At 57.8% G+C, this 22,554-nt stretch overlaps 1 protein-coding gene across 3 annotated transcripts in view; it reads left to right on the top strand.

The window, feature by feature from the left end:
* Nup210 (nucleoporin 210) overlaps nt 1-22,295 on the top strand; it is an 80,924-nt gene extending 58,629 nt beyond the window's left edge. For all 3 annotated transcript variants that reach the window (XM_033759802.1, XM_010617244.3, XM_019206509.2), the window contains 17 exons: nt 1,079-1,141; nt 1,288-1,467; nt 2,823-2,903; nt 3,344-3,475; nt 4,841-4,999; nt 7,670-7,761; nt 9,068-9,242; nt 9,863-10,038; nt 10,563-10,783; nt 11,924-12,060; nt 14,584-14,707; nt 15,679-15,825; nt 16,805-17,055; nt 18,237-18,453; nt 19,855-19,950; nt 20,027-20,110; nt 20,775-22,295. In XM_033759802.1, the coding sequence (XP_033615693.1) occupies nt 1,079-1,141; nt 1,288-1,467; nt 2,823-2,903; nt 3,344-3,475; nt 4,841-4,999; nt 7,670-7,761; nt 9,068-9,242; nt 9,863-10,038; nt 10,563-10,783; nt 11,924-12,060; nt 14,584-14,707; nt 15,679-15,825; nt 16,805-17,055; nt 18,237-18,453; nt 19,855-19,950; nt 20,027-20,110; nt 20,775-20,875 (2,436 nt within the window). In that variant the 3' untranslated portion in view covers nt 20,876-22,295. The remainder of the gene's footprint in view (nt 1-1,078; nt 1,142-1,287; nt 1,468-2,822; nt 2,904-3,343; nt 3,476-4,840; nt 5,000-7,669; nt 7,762-9,067; nt 9,243-9,862; nt 10,039-10,562; nt 10,784-11,923; nt 12,061-14,583; nt 14,708-15,678; nt 15,826-16,804; nt 17,056-18,236; nt 18,454-19,854; nt 19,951-20,026; nt 20,111-20,774) is intronic.
* The last annotated feature ends 259 nt before the right edge of the window (nt 22,296-22,554 follow it).

Here is a 22,554-nt window from a genome sequence, read left to right on the forward strand (position 1 = left end):
CCAGTCCTTAGACCGGGCACTTGGAGGGCACTGACATCAGCCATGAGGGCTGTGTAAGCAGAAGGGTCTGGAAAGCCAAGTCTGACGCAGACAGCTCCTGCATGAGCCAAGCTCTGAGGTCCCCACGTGGTCTCGGTGTGTGATGTGAGCCTGGCTTGTGTCACTTGTTAGGTCTTCACAGAAGCCAAGACAATCAGAGCCAGGAAACCCTGCCCCAGTGCATCCATTAGCCGCAGCCTCAGACCAGCTCCTGCTGGTCTATGCCGCTGGCCTGGACCACACACACTGGTCAGCGGTGTTCGTCTGTGCTCCCAAGCTGGTGGAGGCGGTCGTGTCTCCAGATGGAAGTGCCCTTCCTCTCCCGTGCGGAGGAATCCATTTCTGCCTATAAATAGCACAGCCTACAGGACTAATCCTCAGGCACACAGCAGCCTCTCCACGACCTCACCTGCAGCACTTGTCACTCTGAGCAGGGCTTTCGAAGGATGCCTGAGGAGGGCGTGAGGCTTTGCCCTGCTGCAGAGCCAGGCGACTCGAGTCCCAATCCACTCGGGCTTCTCCCTCTTTCCTTGTCAAAAAAATGTGAAAGCCACTGAGGTAGGGCGCTGTTGAAAGGCATTTTAGTTTAGTGACAGAGGAGTTGGGAGACCCTCGAGTGCGAGAGATCCTTGAAGTTAGACACGTATCAGCATGTCCCCACGCACTTGTAAGGGCCCACCTCTGGCTCCTGGCATCTGGCTTGTGCCAGAGATGTGTTCCTAGCAAGTCCCCAGCAGTGCCGGTGCTGCTGGCTGCAGAACACGCTTGGAGAACTCCACTTAGGGTGACATCTCAGATGAATTGAAGGTCCTGATTTCCACGGGGTTTTGTTGGTGCAACAAAGCCCAGCTACAAATAGCAGAACATGCCCCAGAGAGTTCAGTGCCTCGGCGGACAGGATGGGGTGCAGGCCACTCCAGAAGTAGCTCAGGAGCGATCCCTGAGCCCTTTGCCTGCCTGTCCTGGGGAACGCTGAGTGTGAAGTGTGTGTGGCTGGCACCAGCTTGAGCTCTCGGCCCCTCCTCTGTCTCCACCCCAGGTCTTCCCCCCGTTCCGGTTGATACCCAGGAAGGTGACGCTGATTATCGGGGCCATGATGCAGGTAGGTGCTGGGGGCCTTGTCCCATCACCTGTCCCCACCCTGGCCAGGCCCCAGCAGTGCAGCCTCCAGGGCCCTGTCCCAGCTGGATGATGGCTGGGCGGGGATGGACGCAGGTGATGGCAGTCACCACTGCTTCTCACCCTCAGATCACCTCGGAAGGCGGCCCCCAGCCCCAGTCCAACATCCTCTTCTCCATCAGCAACGAGAGCATCGCGGCTGTGGGTGGCACCGGTCTGGTGCGCGGGCTCTCTGTTGGCAATGGCACTGTTTCCGGAGTCGTGCAGGCGGTGGATGCAGAAAGCGGAAAGGTCATTGTCATCTCCCAGGTATCAGATGCGCCTCTGCGGATTGGCCCCTCTGACCCCACCCTGAGATGGGAACCTCTGGTGGGCGCCCTGGGTCCTAGGCAGCTGGCTTCTTCCGTGTGACCAGAGGTGCAGCAGGTGGGGAAGTCCTCGTTTGGGGCTCTGGCTCCAGAGGCCACTCTGTGGTCCTCTACTCTGTTAGGAGAGTGTGGGGTCACGCTCAGCGTGTCTGTGGACAACTGTCCTTTCCGGTCTGCCCACGAGGGCCCTGCACTCAGAGCAGCTAAGCACAGTGCCTGCAGGAGTGCGCTGCCCTGCCGGGCCTGACTTGATCGCACACTGAGTTCACTCCTTGACTCTTTTTCCCCGAAGTTCTAGTGTCAGCCTCTAAGTTTCTCAGTTAAACCAGTCTTTTGGGATGGCTGGGCCGGGTGCCACGATTGCTATGCATTGATTTCACAAAGATGGCAAGAAAACATTGAGCACATGAATCTGTCCTGGGGGTGCGGCAGGGTGCAGACCGGTGGCCAGAAGAGTAAAATGCAGGACCCTAAGAGGCCCTGCTTTATTCCCCCTCCCTACAGAAAGGTTTTGGCGCAGGAACTGGCTCATCTTCCTCCCCCTGGGGGCCCAGGTGGCCAATAGGGCAGGCAGCTGGAAATTCAGCTAGAGCCACTGAGCCTGGGCCCCTGCAGCCCTCTCTCCTCCCTGCATTTGATCTTGTCCGGCCCCCAGAGTCCTGGGAGAAGGTGCTGGGGTCCTTAGTGGGGCGAGGGCTCATGCTTCGTCTGAGAGGCCAGGCAGGCGAGGGTTCAGCATGGGCCCAGCCCATTCTGAGCATGGGATTCTGAGGTTTCTGGTCCCAGGGCACAGAACAGCAATGACCCCAGGGCAGGAGGGGGCAAAACAGTGAGATGAGCAGGGGGCAGGAAGGGAAGGGATGCTCAGAGCACCCACTTGTGCCCGGCATTTGGCCCCTCAACAGGGCCCAGAAAATAAGCTTAGCATGAGCATGTGTTGAAAGGTGGAAGGGTTTTAGTAGCTTGAGTTCGGGGCACATCAGCAGCACTGTGGGGAATACGGGAAAGGTGCTCTCCAGTCAGACTCAATAGGAGGAGTGGTCAGGTTAGTGGGAAGCTCTGAGACCCGTCCCCAGGGCTACCCAGCCTGAGGATAGCAGACTCTGGTGTCTGCTCGAGGTCCTCAGTGCTGGCCTCGGGCAGCCGGATCAGATGAGTCCGCAGGTCAGAGCGGGAGGGGGATTCCCGGGACAAGCCACACCCAAGCACGTGAGCATGGCGTGGGGCAGCCACAGGCAGCTCTGAGCAGAAGCCCCAGCGCCCCAGCCTGGCTGAGCCCCAGGACTGTCGTCCTAGGACCTCGTGGAGGTGGAGGTGCTGCAGCTGCAGGCAGTGAGGATCCGGGCGCCCATCACGCGCATGCGGACAGGCACTGAGGTGAGGCAGGAGCCCGCGGCACCGGGGTCTTGGGCTCCCCACCCTGGCTTGAAACGAGCCGTGGAGAGAGCACTGTTCCCAGTGTGAGACTTCTCCACTTCCGCTTCATCTGCCAAGCCGACACGTCCTTCCTGGCTGATGCCCCCGTCCACCTTCCCACAGCAGGGGCACGTGTGGCATGGGTGAGCTGTGTGCTGGGGGTGGCTATAGCCATTCTAGAGCCACAGGAGGTCATTCCAGCATTGGGCCTCGGCACGCACAACCCTTGGCCAGACAGGGACGGGGTGGACGGGGCCAGGCCGCTGCCGGTTGGGTTATGGGGTGTTTCGTCAGAAGTTCCACACCTGTGCCCTGCATGAAGCAGCGTGAAGCTTTCTGGGAGACAGGGTGCCCCTGATGCCAGGACCGCCAGTGGTTACCAGGCCTGGCTTCTCCCCTAGATGCCTGTCTATGTCACCGGGATCACCAACAGCCAGAGCCCGTTCTCTTTTGGAAATGCTGTGCCAGGCCTGACCTTCCACTGGTCTGTCACCAAGCGGGATATCCTGGACCTCCGTGGACGCTACCATGAGGTAACCGCCCCACCCAGGTCCCCTCCATTCCCCACCGCAGTCCAGCATCCTGGGGCCAGCCTGCAGGGTTCACACCACGTTGTCTCACAGGACTTTGGTGCCTGGAGCTCTTGCTCCTACTCCCTCTCTGCCTTCTGCTCGGGTGCAGTGGATCTCCCTTCCCCTCACCAAGCACTGCAGGTGGCTTAGTACGGGTGCGCGTCCATGTTCTTCTGCTGAAACGGCGTGCCCGACCAGGGTGCCTTATGGAGACAGGTGGTTACTGGGCTCAGTTTTGGAGGCCCAGGAGCATGGCGCCAGCCCCGGTGCAGCTCTGTGCATGGCCCTAGGTCGTGTGAGAGCACAAGTCCCACAGTGAGACGGGAAGCGGGGGCATGGAGAGAAGAGCTTCCCTCTGCTCATGACAACCCTCTCTCACGAGGGCTCATCCGGCCCATGCCATCTGTGTTAGTCCTCTCCGCAGACAGCCGTCCCAACCACCCACTCATCTTGCACTGAGCACCAAGCCGACAGGCCCCGCCACCCTAATGTTGCCATGGGGACCAAGTTTCCAGCACTGGAACCTTTGGGAGTCAGGACACATCCATGTGATGGCAGTGGGCAACTCTATATAAAATAGACGGTGTCAACATGAGCAGCCCTGCGGGGACGTCACACACATTCCAGAAGGTTCCAGGGCCTGCCTGCCACTTCCGACCCCTTCCAGAGACAGTGCTCTGCCATCACGGGGAGTTGCTCATGTTTTATTCCAGAGGCAAAGCCCCCTTCTGTTAGCTCTGCCCCGGGCTCCCCAGCCCTCAGGTCTCAGAGCTGGAAGGCCAAACAGACCCTCCGGAACTGACTTCATGCTCACTGGGGCCAGAAGCAGCTCCCTGTGAACAGGGGGGCTGCAGACTTGGGAACAGGGTGGCACAGGGACAGGATTTCCTGAAGGTGACCCTGAGTTTGCATTGAATAGGACAATCTCGTCCTCCTGCTGCTGGTGGGGCCAGAGTCTTGTCCCCAGGACGGGGGACTTCCCCAGGTGCTCCCTTGGGACACTGGCCATGTGACTCATCGGCAGATAGCTAGAGACAGCAGACCCTGCCAGGAAGGTCCATGAAGCCCTGGCCCCTCTGGGTGTCAGGGCTCAGAGGCCTCCTGTCATAAGGACCTGGCCTTGCAGGGTCTTCCATACCCCAAGGCCAGTGGGGAGCAGTGACACCGTGCTGGGATGACGGCTGTGTGTACAGCCAGTGGTTGGCAGGGAGCAGAGGCCTCAGGCCCGACCCCTGGGGAATCCGGGGCCCTGTCCCCCTGATCTGTGCCTTCGGGCGTGCCAGGTCCTGGGCCCCTCCCCTGAGAGCATGTCGATATCTTCCCCAGGCATCCATCGGGCTCCCGTCGAAGTACAACTTTGCCATGGCTGTGCATGGCCGGGTGAAAGGCCGGACTGGGCTTCGAGTGGTGGTCCGGGCTCAGGAGCCCAGGGCTGGACAGCTATATGGCCTTGCCAGAGAGCTGTCGGACGAGATCCAAATCCAGGTAAAAACGGGTACAAATCTAAAGGAACAGAAGCCACAGGAACCCTCTTCTGCCTGGGTATCCAGCTCAGGCCAGGACCCTCTACCCCTGGTGCTAGGGAAAATCAAGGAATTCACCCAAACATGGGGAGCACTGGGGGAAACAGAGAGCACAGATACATGTGATGTGGGGGGCCCAGAGATGGGCGGAGAGGACAGGACGGATGGGGTGGGCTGGCTGGCCAGGTGGTAGGTTGGAAATAACTTGCCATGTTCTGGAAATAGCATTGTTCTGAGCCTGCGCCCTGGGCTGTGCCTTGATGGTACAAAGAAGCTGGAGTTCATTGTGCCTGACTCGTGCCAATCATTTAATCGTCTGCACTTAACAGACACTCACGGGGCTTTGCGAGAGCCTAGCAGTTCTGCCCCGGGCCTGTCGGTTCCACAGGACCCTGCAGCCCAGCCCTCCCAGAGACGATGGCCCTGTGGGCCCTCTGTAAAGCAGAGGAGTTGGTAAATTGGTTCCGAGAATCAGTTTGAGCTCCTAGAACTTCTTTCTGCTCACTGGACTCTGAAATCTCTGAGACTCTGTGACCCTTGGGTCATCCTGGACTGCAAAGGAAAAGTAAAAGCATCGGTGAAATGGCATGAGAAAAGAAAAATGGTTTTTTGAGTGCCCTGCTCAAGAAGAAACAGACAGCTGGGCAGAGTGGCACAGGCGTGAAATCCAGGTTCCTAGGGAGTCCAAGGCAGGACAATCAAGTTTAAGACGAGCTTGCACAACTTAGCAAGACCATGTCTCAAAATAAAAAATAAAAGGGTTGTGTTCTACCCCCAGTATCAGAAGAGAGGGCTGGAGGGAGGAAGTGGTCTTAGTATCTCTCTTCCTCTTCCTCTTCTTCTTCTGGTAGTAGTGCTGGAGACGGAATCCAGGGCCTTACGCATGCTAGGCAAGCATTGTACCACTGAGCCAAAATAAACTATTTCTAACATGAGCATATGCCGAGCTGGGGCTAAGGAAGCAGATTTTCCAAGACAGAAACGCTCATGTGCCAGCTCCCTCGCCTGTCTTGCGCGCACGCGTGCCCACACATCTACAGACATCTAACCAGACGCACACAGAGGCCAGGCACACTTTTACTTACACAGTCATGCACGTCCACAGACACAGGTGAACGGTCACACAGACCCACGCATACACAGTTGCGTGTCCTTCCTGCTTAAAAATAAAACAAAGTAGATTCCAGCAGCTGTCAGAGAATGAAAGGCAGCTTCCAGGTTCTTGAGTCTCATTTGGGTCCCAGAAATTCCGTGTCTCAGGTTCCCTGCCATGGAGGAAATCAGCAGGGAAGCAGGTCCAGCCCGAGATGTGTTTTATTTGGCTCGTAACAGCCATTGAAATGATTATTATTAGTTGCGAATATTTAAAAGTAGGCAGATCCCGTGTGAAAATCCAGTGGGCAGCGCTCCTTGTCGGCTGCCTGACCATGAGGTCGCGCGTCAGTTGCTGTCTCCCATGGTGCCGGCGCTGTCGCTTTCCTGAGGTGAGAGAGAAAGGGAGTGGTCTAGGCTACCTGCATCTAAGGAGCAGGGCCAAGGAATGCAGGTGTGAGAGAAACGGGTGGCCCGTGTGTGTGGTTGTGTCCACTCTGCTGTCTGCGGTCTCCGCTGGTCAGCCAGGCTACTCCACTGTGCACGACACCTACCTGGCAGAAGGTGGCCTCTGCCTGCATCTGCCCTGCACACCTGACACCGAAGCCCCTTCCGGCACCCAAAGGCTTCTCTCGTTCGCCCTTCAGGACCCGTTCCACTGGCCCAGGTCACATGAGTCGCACCACCCTGTGCGACCAACATGGCCGGGATGATTCACTTCAGACCCATTTCACAGATGAGAAAACAGCCTTCTCTATGTAGTCAGCACACACAGGCTTTGAGGGTCAGGAGAGCCAGCCATTGCCCTTCAGGAAGTCCCCTGTCAGCTTAGGTGTGCAGGCCGTAGGGATGTCCTGCCGGTCTGATCAGGAGTCAGTTGGGGTGCTCAGCACACAGCATGCGCTGCCCAGCAAGGGTGCCTGTGCACCAGGCTGGAAGCCAGGGACGTCCTCAGCCCGCAGAGGTATTCGTCACAGGGCCGTAGGCAGTGGTGGCCATGGTAGGAGTGCTGAGAAGGCCTGGAGATGCCAGTTCATGCTGCATCTGATCTGTGGGTGCCAGGAGCTGCCTGGGGCTGTGGAGCACCTGGGAGTGACTGGGTCACACTCGAGCGGCATTATCTGGTGTGTCATCTGCTGGACCCCACTCACCGCCACACCCCCAATCCCAGAATCCCTCGAGAGGCTGAGGAGGGAGAGGAAGTGAGATAGGGCCAAGGACTATGTCACTGGCTGGCAGGACGCCTTGAAGACGGAAAGGAGGGGTAGAGCCCTGGGGTGCTCTGCACACCCTCCCCATGCACCTGTCCTGGAATGCAGTGCTCTCTGAGTGGTGACCCCAGCTGTCCTGGGCACATACGTGACCTGCCTGCTTTCCCTCTTCTCTCTCTGGAAGCTGGCCCTCCCGTGATGTCCCCACCACATGGCAGCTGCTGGAGACGTTTACTTTGTCCTCAGTCTCCAAGTGGCAAAAGCAAAGTCCACACCTGGACTGGACATGCCTCAGTGTCACAGGAAATACAGCTGGCCCTCTTTTCCAGGTGTTTGAAAAGCTGCGACTGTTGAACCCTGAAATAGAAGCAGAACAAATATTAATGTCACCCAACTCGTTTATAAAGCTCCAGACAAACAGGTACGTGACTCAGCCCGTTTCCAGCAGAGCCTGCTAGCCGCACTTGAATCCGACACCTCGTTTGTCAAGGTGTCAGGAGCCGGCTCTCAGAGAGGCTTTCTGGGCTCGAATCGGGAGGCCTGCGCTCTCTCTCCTCCCTGTGCTTCCTCTGCTCCTCCACAGCCCTGCTCCAGGGCTCCATCTTCACCCTGCAGCCCAGACATACTTTCATGCTCCCTGCTGAAATTCGGTATTTAAGAGGTGGAAAAGTACCAAGTTGGAAGTGTTACATTTGTTAAATGCCCCTGTGTTTCCAGGATTTGCCACTCAAAAGCTTAGCCCGTGGGATAGCAACAGCAGCTGCCCCAGGGAGCAAGTTAAAATACAGATCCTGGGAAAAGGTGGACTTCAGTACAGCAGTGGGTGGGGAGGCTCTGCGCAAATGCAGTTCCCACCTGGGACTCTGCGGGCCACCTTCTCACTGTAGATGACTTGTACCCAAGTGCAGGAGCCAAGCAGGGCCCTCCGTGGGCCACACCACTGGTTACGTATTGCGTGGAACACACTCAGAGAGTTCATCCAACCAAGAAGTAGCTGAGTGCTTGGCACTGTGCTAGGAACCAGAGGTGCCCCTGGAGGTGGACAGCAGGAAAGGGCTGTAAGAAACTGATGTGTGAACATTTTAGGGGAGATGCCTGACCTGCAGGTCTTGAAGGATATTGTAGGAGTTCCTCCAGTTATAAGGAGGGAGTTGGTAGGGGAGGAAAGTTAGGGGCAGAGACATAACACTTGCTGAAACTCGGAGGAAACTGGCCCTGGGAACCAGGGGTCTGCTCTCTGTGTTCCATCTACTAGCTAACGTATAAAATACTGCATGGTCTCCTCCACAGTGCACACACGTGTCAGTGGTTTGAAAACACCTTTCCTAGTGGTTGCTCTGTTCTTCTGCTGCCAGCTGTAGGAAGTAGGACAGAGCAGGATCATCACTCCCTCTTTGCAGCTGAGGAAACGGAGGCACCTGCTAACAGGTTGCTTCAGGCCCAGCCCTGGGTCCTGTTGATGCAAAGCCCCGTGCTGTCTCGACCGTGCCAGGCCACCCTATTGCAGAGAATTGATAACCACATGCTGTAGAAACGATCTCTACAGTATGTGTCCCTTGTCACTGGTCAGACAGTGGCAGCCCACAGGGCTGATGTGCTGCAGACAGGACCGACTTCCTCAGGTTCTGGGGAGCGGTCAGAAGCCGCGGATGGCTGGACCCCAAGGCATGGAGGCCATCTCCTCAGGCCATCTGTGACCACAGATCTGTCTTGTTTCCTTCCCAAAGGGACAGTGCAGCTGCGCTGAGCTACCGCATCCTCGATGAGCCAGACAGGGTCCCCGTGGCGCACGTGGATGCACAGGGCTCCCTGGTGTCTGGCTCTGTGGTCGGGACGTCCACTATCGAAGTGACTGCCCAAGAGCCTTTTGGGGCCAACCAAACCATTGTCATTGCTGTGAAGGTAGGATGTGTATTTTACCCATTTTGGATCATAAAAACAGTAGTTCAGTAATTTTCCTGTCTCCAGTGGAGCAGCTGCAGGAAGGAATTAACCTAAGACTCGCACAGGGCAGATGTCCCAGATAGCTGTTGGGCTGTCAGAGGTGATTGTGTCCACTTACCTTGCCTCCTTGATGGGGAAACTGAGGCCCAGTGAGGTCAGAGAGCTGGATCAGTGTCCTGGACTTCCCATGGGCATTCTGGTGCTCAGGGCCAGTTCAGGGTCTGCAACATGATTGGTTTTAATTTTCTGTTTTATTTCGCCTTACTAGGAATTTAACCCAGTGCCTTTTCATTGAGCTACATTCACAGCCCTTCGTGTTATTTTTGAGACAGTGTCTCACCAAGTTGCCTGGGCTGGCCTCAAATGGTGACCCTCCTGACTCAGTCTCCTAGAGTGCTGGGATTACAGGCGTGGTGCACCACTACACCATGCTGAGGCTTCCCTGAGAAGCAAAGCCTTTCCTTTCCCGAAGACAGTCCCCACAGTCGTCCCTAGTATGGGGGTGCACAGGGCAGGCGTCTCCTTCCGGGAGGGGAATATTCGGGAAAGCCAGGTCCCAGTGCAGGGGTGTTCTCCAGGTGGCTCCTGTGTCTTACCTGAGGGTCTCCATGAGCCCGGCTCTGCACACCCACAACAAGGAGGCCCTGATGGCCTTGCCGGTGGGGATGACCGTGACCTTCACCGCCCACTTCCACGACAACTTCGGAGACATCTTCCACGCTCATAATTCCATTCTCAACTTTGCCACTAACAGGTAGGCGTGCGTGGTGTCCCTTCCTCACTTGAGGTCCTCTGTGAACCAGACCCAGGTGCAGAGACCCAGAGAGGCTGGGCCATTTGCCCAGGTCCACAGAGCCAGAAGTTTGTGCCTGAGGTCCCACCCAGCTGCTAGTTCAGTTCCCCAGGCCGGCAGCCCAGTTCTGATAGGAGGAGCAAGGCAGCGGCCTACCTTCCGCACGGCCTGCCACTCCTCCTGCCCGGGCTCTGGTGGCTAGCAGTGCACATTCACAGGCCCTGCAGTCTGGGTCTAAAGTTGAGGTCCACAGAGCAGCTCAGAGGGGACAGGTCAGCACGAGGGGAGCCCACATCCAGACATTAGTGGCGTCCCAGGGAACCTGTGGCAGGTGTGTCACGCTGTGGCTGGGCGTGGCAAAGGACACCATTAGAGGCCCTGCACAGTGGAAGGAACTGTCTGCCCTCTCCGAGGCGGCTGCCAGACCAGAGGATTCAGGCCGTGCCTCTCCCAAGGCTGACCCCACCTCTCTCCCTTGCACCCAGAGACGACTTTGTGCAGATTGGCAAGGGCACCACAAACAACACCTGCGTCGTGCGCACCATCAGCGAGGGCCTGACGCTGCTTCGCGTGTGGGACACCGAGCAGCCCGGCCTCTCCGACTTCCTCGCACTGCCCGTCCTGCAGGCCATCTCCCCGGAGCTGTCTGGAACACTGGTGGTAGGGGATGTCCTGTGCCTGGCCACTGTGCTCAGCGGCCTGGAAGGTGAGAGACACCCTGACCAGGGTCGCCTCAGAGTCACCCTACCTGCTGGGATGAGAGGGGGCACCTTGGAGGGTGCTGGAGCACTGTGGTGGGAGCCACGCAGGTAGAGCCTGGAGAGGGCGCTGTGGATCAGGGGTTGGAGCAAGGCTCCCAAGGGCCACACTCAGCCTGTGTTTCCCAAATCCAGCTGTGTTGGAATCCAGCTACATCGCTCTGCAGAGCAGACATCGCATGGGCGGCACAGCCCAGTTTACCCTCTGGTTCTTTGTAGAGCGCTTACCAGCCCCTCCTCAGAACAGGGCTGTCCAGTAGTTTTCTGGAATTGTAGAAATGTCCTGCATTCGCACTGTCCAATCCTGTAGCCTCCAACAAGCAAATGCTCAGCCTGTGGCTGATTCACCTGGGGAACTGAATTTGTTGCTTTGATGGCTTGCATGGCCAGTGGCTCCAGCCGGCTGGTTAGTGGTTTCCAAGCTCAACCATTCCCGTGCCGCTCAACAGCCAGGGAACTCAGGCTCGATTATTTCCTTAATTGTCATTTTCCAATCAGCTCCCATTTTTTTCCTCATTAATTCATCTTAAGAAGAAAGTAAGGGCCAGGGATTTAGCTCAGCGGTTCAGTGGCCTGCCTTGCAAGCCCAAGGACCCGAGTTCAATCCCCAGTGCCAAAAAAAAAAGAAGAAGAAAGTAAACACTACCTTTAAAGAGAAACAAATATAATCTGCCATAAATAGATACGGTTGTTGAGCTTTTTGAGTTTATTGTATAATGTGATTGACTTTGAACTGGGAAGTGCCATCTAGCCAAGGCGCTGGGCCTGACACCTGCTTTCTGTCTGCTAAAAGGCCCTGGTCATGAACTGTGTGGAGGGTTTGGGGGGCAGGGGGCTCGATGGAGAACACCCACTCAGAACCCCATGAAGGGATGGCAGGAGGCTCCAGACAGGGAGGCATCGGGTGGGGTAAGAGTAGGCCTGGGAGCCCCGCTTCCTCCAGAGCAGGTACAGTGGGAGCCAGAAGGGCAAGGGCAGTGGGCGACGGGTTTCCTACTGAGGCTTGCGTTACTGTCCGGGAGTGCTGGGCATTGGCTGCGGCGCCCAGAGGTACGGCCTGTGGGTGACACCGGGGCTTCCTCTCTCAGGCATTTTAGGAACCTGGAGCTCCTCAGCCACCAACATCCTCCAAGTGGACCCCAAGATGGGCGTGGCCATTGCCCAGGATGTGGGACCTGTGACGATCTACTATGAGGTCGCCGGGCACCTGAGGACCTATAAGGAGGTGGGGCTTGAAGGTGCTAGGACGCCTCCGTGGATCACAGCCTGCAAGGCATGGCTGACTCTTGGAGGCTGAGGAGCCACAGCTCCAGGTTGTGAGGTTTTTATTTAAAAAGTGCGTAGGTGTCGTCCTCCAGGAGTTGGTGGCGGGGTCCCCTTGCATGCCAGGGTCTGCAGATGGGAAGTCCCTGCATGCAGGGCAACATGGACACATGGGATCCTCGGTGCACCTTAAACCATCTCTAGATTCCTTGTAAACCTAATGGGATGTAAATGCTACGGAAATGGTTATTAGACTGTATTGTTCGGGGAATCGTGATGAGGAAGACAAGCTGCAAATTTCTATACGGACAGTTCTTTCCCCAGAATATTTTTGATCTCCCGTTGTCGGTGGAATCCATGGATGCAGAACCGGCAGCTACTTATACATTATGATTCCCTTTTCCGTAAGAAACACCAGCCACCTGGAGCCATCCACAGCGGTCAGAATCGCCCACTTGCTAAGTCTGAGCTGGGCACGAGTTCCCTGCTCATCCCAGGCCCCCGTCACACGCACCAAACGGGTATGACAATTCCTGCTCCCACCCACGGGCCGGGGCCGGCAGCCGGCGTGGCCACACAGCCGCCGGGGTGGGTGCTTCCCTAAGGGGAAGCACTGGCCGTGGGCAGGGCAGCCCAGACATTTGGTGTCACCCGCAGTTAAACCTCCGCAGCAAGTCATCTTTGGAATCTTTCTGGAGGCGAATGAAAACCATTCTCCCTTGCATTTATCTGCAGCCGAATGAATCAATGAGCCCAGTCTGGCCAAGTTCCAAATGCATCTCATTTGGAGAGCCAGCGTGTGCTTTATCGAATCCAGCAGTTTAACCTAATAGTTTGCATATTTAGCACTGCGACTCTGCGGTTTGGGCAGGCAGGTCACAGAGAGAGGCACTCTGTGATTAATGACTGGTGCTTTCCCGGAAGAGGCCCTTGGAGTGGTCCGGGGAGGGGGCTGCGTGTGCCAGGTGGGCGAGGTCTAAGAGCAGAAGCTGCAGTCTGGCTTTGTGCGCAGGTGACAGTGGGTAGCTGGGTGCAGTGATCAAGAACATGCACCTGTCATCTCAGCTACTCGGGATGGAAGTCGCAGGAACATAGAAGCCCGGGAGAATGAGAGCACCCCCAAAAAAGAGCACGGGGCCCAGAGCCCATCCCAGCCACTGCAGGGCTGTGGGACCTGGGGCAAGTTGTCCCTGTGCCTCAGTTTCCCTAAGAAGATGAAACTGCCTGCGTGTTAGGGTACACTTGGCACAGGGCTGAGTGTCTGCAGGCGCCCCTCAGGTGCGAGCGGCCACCACTGCCAATCAGCACAGAGAGGTGAGGCCCCGGCTGGCAGGTTTTGTGGGTTTTTGTTTAGTTGAGAATGATTCAGACCAGGGCCGCCTGCAGGGTGACCACCCCAGTACTGAGGTTTAGCCGGGACCGGTGGGTCGGGTGGAAACTGAGGGTGAGTTGGGGCAGGGAGTCACCCAGCTTGACCCTGTCTGGGGGCGAGCGAAGGTGCCTCCTGGGTCTGACATGGACATCTGGTTGATGATGGTCTCTGCTCTGAGAGGGAATGCAGAGGGTGGTAGGAGAAGATTGGGGTCACAGTGGCTTTGAGGGGGGCGTCACCTCTTACGGGAAGCTGGGGGACAGGTGGGTGGAGTCTGGAACCCCATACAGAAGGTTGGAGCTGACCCAGTGTCCCCGAGCAGAGGTAGATGTGGCAGGAGCACAAGGCCTGGGCAGGGGGTCTAGGGGCAGCCAGGAGGTTTGGAGAAGTGGAGAGGAGACCAGCGTGGAGATCAAGGACAGACAAGGAGTCGGGGCCAGGGCAGCAGTGGGCAGCCTCGGTCAGTCCTGTGGGACATGTGTGAGTTCCTAAAGAGGAGGTGCTCAGCAGCAGGAGCCCCTGTGAGCCCACCCGCAGCCCTGCACCCACCAGAGCCCTAGGAACTTCTGGGGGCCCCCAGGAGGGGTGAGACCTCGCCCTGAACTCAGGGTGTTCCCAGCCTGTCGGGGACCGGAAGTGGTGCTCAGGGACCAGGGCTGCCTCCCACCATGGAGGTGTGGGCAGGCGGCGGATGTTTGGGTGCGGGCAGTTACAGAGAGCTAGGCAGACTACACTCTGAGGGCATTATTATTTGGGCATTTTGGCCACAGGGACTCACTGTGAATAAATCAGATTCTTTTCTCTTTACTAGAAGGACTGGTTAACCAAACTCATGAGCGGAAGAGCCACCAGGGCTGTCTCGCTAGCCCAAACCCATAAAACCGCAGCCAGGCCAGCTGGGGAAGTGCATCCTACTCTGCAGCCCGGCCCTGGCCTTCTGTCGGGAAGCAGAGGTGCCGTGCAGCGGGAGGGCTGGGCTGCCGGTCTTACCACCGGGCTCCAAGTGCTGCCCCTCACGGGCCAGCAGGGCGCTTCTGCACCGAGGCCTGGTCCCGTCCCCTGGGAGGTGGGTAGTTAACACTCATGGCTCAGGCGTCCTTGCTCCTTCCATAGGTCGTGGTCAGCGTCCCACAGAGAATTGTGGCCCATGGCATCCACCCCGCGCAGACCAGTTTCCAGGAGGCCACGGCCTCCCGAGTGACCATCACCGTGGGAGACGGGAGTTCGAACCTCAGAGGTCCGGAGCACAGCGGGGGCTCAGGCGGCCAGGGGAGAGCCCTGCCGGGTCTGGGAGCTGGAAGTGGATTTCTGTACAGGGTTGCATTGGCTTTTGTCAGGCCGGTGCCGGGGGTGAAATCCGGGCCTCACCCATGCTAGGTAGGCAAGGGTTCTTATCGAACTCTCCTTGACCCCAGGCAGAGCCCGTAGCTCCAGCTCATCCATTCCGTGCAGCTTCTTAGCAGTCCGAGGCCTCCACCAGACAGGCCCATGAAAGCAATCTTCAGGAAACAGCCAGCTCCCAGCAATTGCCTGCTTCTGAGTCAGAGGCGCCATCAGCCCTAGGGCACCAGAACACAGAAAGCTGCAATTTGCCACCATTAATGGGAGAAACTAATGACTTAGCAAGAATGGTTGCTGCTTTTGATTTTTATAATCACCTCTCCCAAGCCATGCATAGAACATTCCCCTGCCTGTGACAGCCCTGGACAGCAGCTGTTAGAAATAAATAACTCAATAGAGGCTGCTGGTGTTTTTTTTTTTAAAGTCACTTGACTGGTAGAATTAAACTCCGTTCTCATTGTGATTAATGGTACGGGCTCATTACACGGTGTCACTGTCTCCTTTCCTGCCTTCGGTACAAGTGGACAATACTCTGCTGCCACCAAAGTGGTACTCAGGGTATTAGTGGAGAAGTGTTGCCCTCCTAGTGTCCAGAAATAAATCGCTCTTTACCCCTGGTGACAGGAGCACACGGTGTGCGTCAGTGTGTCCAGCCATCAGCTGTGGCCCTTGGTGCCAGCTCAGAGCCCGTGCAGAATTCTGAGCCAAAGTGACTGGGGTTCAGGGTGACCTTCCTCTGTATAACTGAACCGCCCTCACCAAGCTGTGGGCAGCCCAGGCTGCCCGTGTGGGAAGAAACATGGGCATAAGTGCCATCCACTGCCCTGCCAGCCTTCACAAGACCCTCCTCGCCACCTCCCCCTGCAGGCGAGTGCTCCCCCGCGCAGAAGGAAGTCATTGAAACCTTGCACCCCGAATTGCTCATTGGTTGCCAGTTCCGATTCAAGCAAGACGTCTTCAGTTTCCCCGCACAGGATGTCTTCGCCGTGGAGCCAGGGTTTGACGCCGTTCTGGGTAAGTTTGCAGGAATTTGAAGTGTTTCTGTCTTGTGGGCGTCTGGGGTCCCTGTGTGGTTCATGAGGCCATCTGACCGACAGGTGGAGGTTGTCGGGAATCCAGCTCAGGTTTGTCCCCAGGGCCTTGGGCTCTGTGGCCCCTGCAGGTATGAGGAGTGACTGGCTTTACGCTGCCACCCACACCCAGGAGAAAGCATGCAGAGTCCCCAGACGTGGGCTACAGTCCTCCTCTCTAGCCTTGGCTGTTTTCCTTTGGGGGTGAGGCTGCTCCCTGCTAAGCCACCTCCCCTTGAAATGGGGACAGTGGTGCTTTGCCCGTCCTCTGCGAGAAAAGTGGATGGAGGCATCTTTATTAAATAGAGCTGTCCCGGTCGTATGCTGGACCGGAGCTTGGCACCCACGGCCAGCACGGCCTAGCCCCATCGTGTGTTGGCCGAGACATGCGGTCTGCCGGACAGAGGACATGTCCTGTGGATGTGTGAGCACTGGGCCTAGGCTCAGGGCTTCATGCCGCGGACAGGAAGAGATTGATTCACCCAGGCATGGAAACCCAGCGTCGGGGTCCCAGGAGTGCAGAGCTTCCTGAGCACCTGTTCATTCTGTGGTCAGCATGGAGGATAGGACTGGAGTCCACACAGTGACAGGTCACAGAGCCCCCCGCTGCAGTGGGATGTAGGCCATCTCAGAGCCAGCCCTGCCTTGACCTGCAGCCCCACAGCAGGGCAGAGTATCCTTTGCCATTTATTTGCCCTCCTTTTTGGCCAGGCTGGCTCTGATGTGCTTCCTGCCCCCGGAGCACCACTCAAATGGGGATGGTTCTGAAAATAGTGAGGGGGACCATTGGTCACAGAGAGGGGTTGCCAGAAAGCCTCCTGAAGGAGGCGACTTCTCACTGGGGCTCTGGAGGACGCATAGGAGTTCCCCTGTTAGAGGAGCAGGGCTGGAGGGGACGCGGTGGCACGCTTTTGTCTCTGCAGGCCAGTACTTCTGCTCAGTCACCATGCTCAGACTGACAGACGTGCAGCTGAAGCACCTGAGCACCAAGACCACGGCGCTGGTGGTCACCGCCTCCCTGCCTGGCAGCCACAGCTCCGCAGAACACATCGGGGCAGAGGTGCCCTTCAGCCCCCGACTCTATGCTGACCAGGCTGAGATCCTTTTGAGCAATCACTACACCAGGTCGGAGGTCAAGGTCTTCGGTGCCGTGGAGACCCTAGAGAGCTTGGAGGTGAGGGGCTTCCCTGCATCTCCGCTCAGGCAGGAGCTAGGGTTGGGAAGGAGCAGAGTCAAGGCCACATGTCTTTGGAATTCCAGTTAAAATGTAAATGACGCGTCTGTTGTGATAGCCTCTTGCTGTGTAGCGCAGGCCAGCTCTGAGCTCATGATCCTCCCGCTTCAGCCACCCGAGGGCTTGGATTCTAGATGTGCAATACCACACCTGACTTAGACTTTTTAAAAATTGAAATACTCTCACCTTTTCATTTTTCCTTAGCACCATTTTCCTCTCTTCATCTAAGTAAATTTAAAAAAAAGTGTTGATATTGGGAATTCAACCCAAGGCCTTGCGCATACCAGACAAGCTACTTTACTGAGCTATATTCCCAATCCTTTTTTAAACTTTTACTTGGAGACAGAGTCTCGTGAAGTTACTCAGCCTGGCCTCAAACATGGTTCCTCCTGCCTCAGCCTCCTAAGTAGCTAGGGTCACAGGCGTGCACCCCCGTGCCAGCCACCTATGTAATTTCGATAATTATTTTGTCTGCTAGTCAACCCCAGCTGGAAGTTCAGCTGTGAGGGTAGCACTTAGAACACACTGATGTGCTGAGCGAGCGTTTAACATAATGGATGAGTTCACATGCGGCCTTATCCCTCCTGGGGACAAGCGTCCTGTCCCTGGCCTCCCTTCCCATCTGGCACAGCAGCAAAGGAGCCCTGAGGCCCCGGAGCCTGCAAGCCTGAGGAGCTGGTGGGGGCACTAGGCAGATGGACTTGCCCCTTGCCGGTGCTGCTGCTGGCTCCTCCTCCTGTCCTGCTGTCCCCTGTTCCCGACAGGGACCAGGAGTGAGGCCATAGTTGCCAGAGGGGATTCTAGGCCTGGGCAGGGACTGGAGGCATGGTGCTTGCTGGTTCTACTTGTTAATTTAGCGTTTTTTAAAACAGTACTTGTTTAGACTTCAGGGATGCTACCTATTTGTCTATCCTTCCTAATAAGCACCTGAGTGTAGAAAGTGCTTCTGGTTTTGCAGGCCATGCGCTGGCTGTGAAAAGTGGCCCAGACCTATCATGTCTGGGAGGTGTAGTCTGAGCAGAGGTCCCCACCAGTGTCCCCTGGGCCCAGGAAGGGGTTGCCCCGTGTCCAGCTCAAGGGCTGCTGCAGTGCGCACACCCCAGCCCTGACTTCTCTCTCAGGTGAAGTCCGGGTCTCCAGCCGTGCTGGCCTTTGCAAAGGAGAAGTCTCTGGGGTTACCCAGCTTCATCACGTATACGGTTGGCATCTCAGACCCTGCGGCCGGCAGCCAGGGGCCTCTGTCCACGGCCCTGACCTTCTCGAGCCCTGCCACTAACCAGGCCATCACCATCCCTGTCACCGTGGCCTTCGTGATGGACCGCCACGGGCCCGGCCCCTGTGAGTCACAGGGTAGGAAAGGGAGGGACGGGCCAGCACCATCTCGGGTATCAATAGAAACCTGCAGTGTGAGAATTGGAGGAGTCACAGGTGCAGAATGTCCCCGAGGTGACAGTCGCTACTTCCCCGCTACCCGTCTGCTCCCAGCAAGGCAACCTTCTGCTCAGCAGCCTGCACAGCCCACCATCCCCGGGCAAAGCCCCATCCCCCGATGGCCCCAGACCCCCAGGCCCTCGGCCCTCTGCCTTCCTCGTCCATTCTGACTCCTTTGTCCATCCCAGCACTCCTGCCCCACCACATTCCGTCCTGCTTCCAGAACGCAAGCCCTAAGCCTCCAGGCATCCATCTGCCTACGACGCCGCCCCCAGACCCCCTTGACCTCTAAGCCACCCAGCAATACCGTGTCTTGGTGAATACTGAAATCACAGCCACGTTCCCAGCACCTGGCCCTTTTCTTTTTTTGCTGGCACAGTTGCCACTGGCAGCCTTTAGAAAACAGTTCATTATTAGGGTCCCTGCCCAACCCCTGCAACCGAGGCTAAGCATGTGGGGACCGCACCTAGAGCAGAGCCCTGAGGCACAATAGATGCTCGGCTGAGTGATGGGGCCTCTTATTCTGTAGTCACCGCTCGTCACTTGTCACAGGCTAGATCCTGTGTAGAGAGGACTCAGAATTGCAGATGCAAGCGGAAAGAGTAATTCCAAAGCTGTTCCGAGGAAAGGGCTGTGTGTCTTCCCTGTGGCAGCAGGGGCCAGCACAGAAGGGCTGTGTCACTGATCTCCAAGGATCAGCCAGGGCAGAGTCGTGCAGCCAGTGTGACAGACCCTGGGCTGGGCATGGGGCGCTTTTTCCTAAGCAGAGCAGAGCAGAGCAGGGGCCTGGGCAGCGCTGTCTGCCTGGTTGGGGGTGGCCTGAGAGGGACAGGAGAGCCCTGTGAGGTGAGGTGAGGAGCCCGTCCTTCCTCCTCACGGCGGGAGGGGTGTGTGCAGAGGGAGGAGAAAGGCAGCGCTGGGTCTCTGACCGGGGGGGTTTCGGTGGCGGGGCTTGGGGATGAGGCTGGGGAAGGAAGCACGCCTTCGGCCAGGATGCACTGGTCTCCGTGAGGTCCTCGTCAGAACTGCCTCCCTTGCCTTTGGAGCAGCCTGGCCCTCCCGGCACAGCAGGCACAGAACCCACCTGCCCACCTGGAGCGATGGCAGGGGGAGAGTGTGCCCAGGAGGAAGCTGAGTCCTGGCAGAGCTCCAAGAGGAGGGGCTGGAGCCCGGGCGGCAGCGCAGGACCCTGGGAAGACCCTGTTCTCCTGTCTCAGGCTGCTTGAGCACGGCTGTCCCCGCTGCATGGTGGGACCATGCGGGTAGGCGGCCTGGTGGGCTTGCTAACTGCTCTCTCCGCACTGGCAGATGGCAGCAGCCTCTTCCAGCACTTCCTCGATTCCTACCAAGTCATGTTCTTCACACTCTTTGCCCTGCTGGCCGGGACAGCAGTCATGATCATAGGTAAGGCGGGCATCTACTTCTGGTGTTTCTGGGCGGTCTGTCCCGTCCCTACCCTCACCAGCTGTGCTTCCTGCAGCCTACCACAAGGTCTCCGTGCCCCGGGAGCTCACCGCGCCTCCAGCCCTCATGCCCGGAGCCAGCCCACAGCCCAGTTCACTCTGTGAGTCGCCCCCCAGCCAGGCACCACCAGGCCCGGCCTTAGGGAAGGACCAGGAGCCGTGGGGCGGAGGGTGGGGTGGGCTCTGAGCCTTGTCTGCCCTTGGGGCGTGTGGGAGACAAGGCCGGCCCAGCTGGTGTTACCATGTCTCAGGCAGAGCCTGCTGGAGGAGCGAGGACCCTAGGGTGACTCCTACAAAGCCGGGCACCATCAGGCGGGCCAGCGCCCCCTGAAGGATCTGCCTGGCAGGAGAGCGACAGAAGCCAGCTGAGCCGTCCTCACCGGGATGCGTGTGGTATCTCATTCCCTGGGACAGGCTCCTTCTCACAAAGCTATGTCGCTTTCAAAACATTCCTAAGGCCCCTCGGAGCCTGTTCAGAGCCCCCCATAGGACTCTTAGGGGCTGCTCAGCCTGTCTTGTGCAGGGCGGAGGACCCTCAAGTGGGATGGAGACACACAGGACCGCTCTGGACGGCTGCACAGCTTGGGCACTGCAGACTGAGTGTCGGCTCCTTGTGTGTCGGCTCTGCAAGCCCCCAGGGCAGGCTCTGGACTTTGTTAGGAAAGTGCCCCTGGTGTAGCAAGCATGTCAGACACTAGAACTGGCTGATGAGTTCTGGAGAGATGTCCAGCGACCCATGACACTCACTTCCTGTCTCCTCCCTAGATTTCGCTGCCTCGTCACCGAGCCCTTACCACGCACTGCCTCCTGCTCGCAAAGCCAGCCCTCCCTCAGGGCTCTGGAGCCCGGCCTACGCCTCCCGCTAGGCAGCGTCCAGAGTCTGGTGCAGATGTCAGCTTCCCACGGACGCCTTGGCAGCAGGGATGCCCCTGCCACCTTTGTGCTGGAACAAGGCCGCCCTCGCTGCCTCTCTGCTTTCATAGTGTGGAGGTCTAGTTGTGCTTAGTAGCTTACTCTCACATGTAGGAGTTTTAGGTTTGTTTTACATAATTTCCCTTCCAGAGCTGGATGTGGTGGTGCACACCTGGCATCCCAGCACTTGCGAGGCTGAGTCGGATGGGTCAGAAGTTCAAGGCCAGCCTGGACCATAGAGGGAGACACTGTCTCAGACAACAGAAAAACCCTTCCAAGTCTTGCAGAGCTAAGACTGTCTGGCTCTTTCCATCATGCGTGACTGTAGGATTTCTGGACACCGTTCTAATTGTGTTTTAATTTTCTTAGCGTTGCTGCAAACCACTGTCTCCTAAACACTTGGAGCAGTGGCAAACTCTTGTTAGAAGGTATCTGAAGATGATGTTACTGTAGTGGTCTCAGGGAAAGGATTTTCTGGTCGCTTTTGGGGTTTGGGTGTGTGTGTGTGTGTGTGTGTGTGTGTGTGGTGCTGGGGATGGAAGCCAGGGCCTTGGCATTGCTAGGCAAGGGCTCTACCACTGAGCTTAGCCCCCGGTGTGGGATTTCCCCTAGTCTGGCTGCTACTAGGAAATGTGGGCGAATGAATATGACTGCTCCAGGCCTGCTCGCTTTGGCCCTGGAGCCCCTGGCGAGTGGAGCCCACTGTGAAGAGCCTTCATCCTCTGGTCCCGTGCTTCACAAGCTGCCGAGACACTCAGTGGATGTGGCTTCATCCCTGCTGGGCCGTCCCCAGGGGGAAACCTCTACCCCATCCCTGCCTGGCTCCTCCACGGATAGCGCGGGGTTATCCTCAGGCTGGTAGCAGGGACCTCCCGCCCCATTTGTTCTGTGACGCCGCCTATCCCTGCGAGGTGGGACGCCGCAGTACCTCAGCAGATCTGAGCCTTCGCCACCCGGCACAGAGGGAGGCGGCCTCTCCAGGTCAGCTGCCTCCCTGCCGGCCCGGGCCCCGGGGAGCTTCCCAACAGGCCCGAAGGCCAGCCCGCCGTCCAGGAAGGACACCCCGAGGAGGAGCCCTCCTCTGCCCCGCTTCTGTCAGCTCAGACCCGGGGAGTCCAGGCCCTCTGCTCGGCCATAAGGCTGCGCCACCCTCAGGGAGACCTGGAGGCTGCCCGGAGCCGGCCACACAGGGACACCGCGCCTCCAGACTCCACAGGGCCCGTCTGCCTCCGAAGGTCAAGTGTGAACCACCTCGGTCCTCTGGCCACGCCACGGGTGATGTCTGGAGCTGGAACGCGGGTGACTTGTGCCTTGCCTACTACTTGGGCTCACACTGACAACCTGGATGTCCGTACGATCCTTTCTCCTTGTTTTATTTAATAAAGTTCTGTATAATTTCTTAAAAGGAGCGTGGTCCTTGCTGGACAGGCTGCCGGGGTGGCGCACACCCCCTCCTCTCTGGTTCCCGAGTCTCCCTGTTACCCCCGAGAACCCAGTCCGGGTAGGAGCAGGGCCTGAGGACGGTGCAGGCGCCCTGGGCCCCTCTCGGGCTGTGTCCCTCCAGCCGGCTGGCTCTCCTTCCAGCTCCCTTCGTCCCCACTGTCTGTCCCCAGGTGGGCTCTGCCTGTACTCA

The sequence above is a fragment of the Fukomys damarensis genome, unplaced genomic scaffold (assembly GCF_012274545.1).
Source record: "Fukomys damarensis isolate Sample0158 unplaced genomic scaffold, DMR_v1.0_HiC HiC_scaffold_37, whole genome shotgun sequence".
NCBI lineage: Eukaryota > Metazoa > Chordata > Mammalia > Rodentia > Bathyergidae > Fukomys > Fukomys damarensis.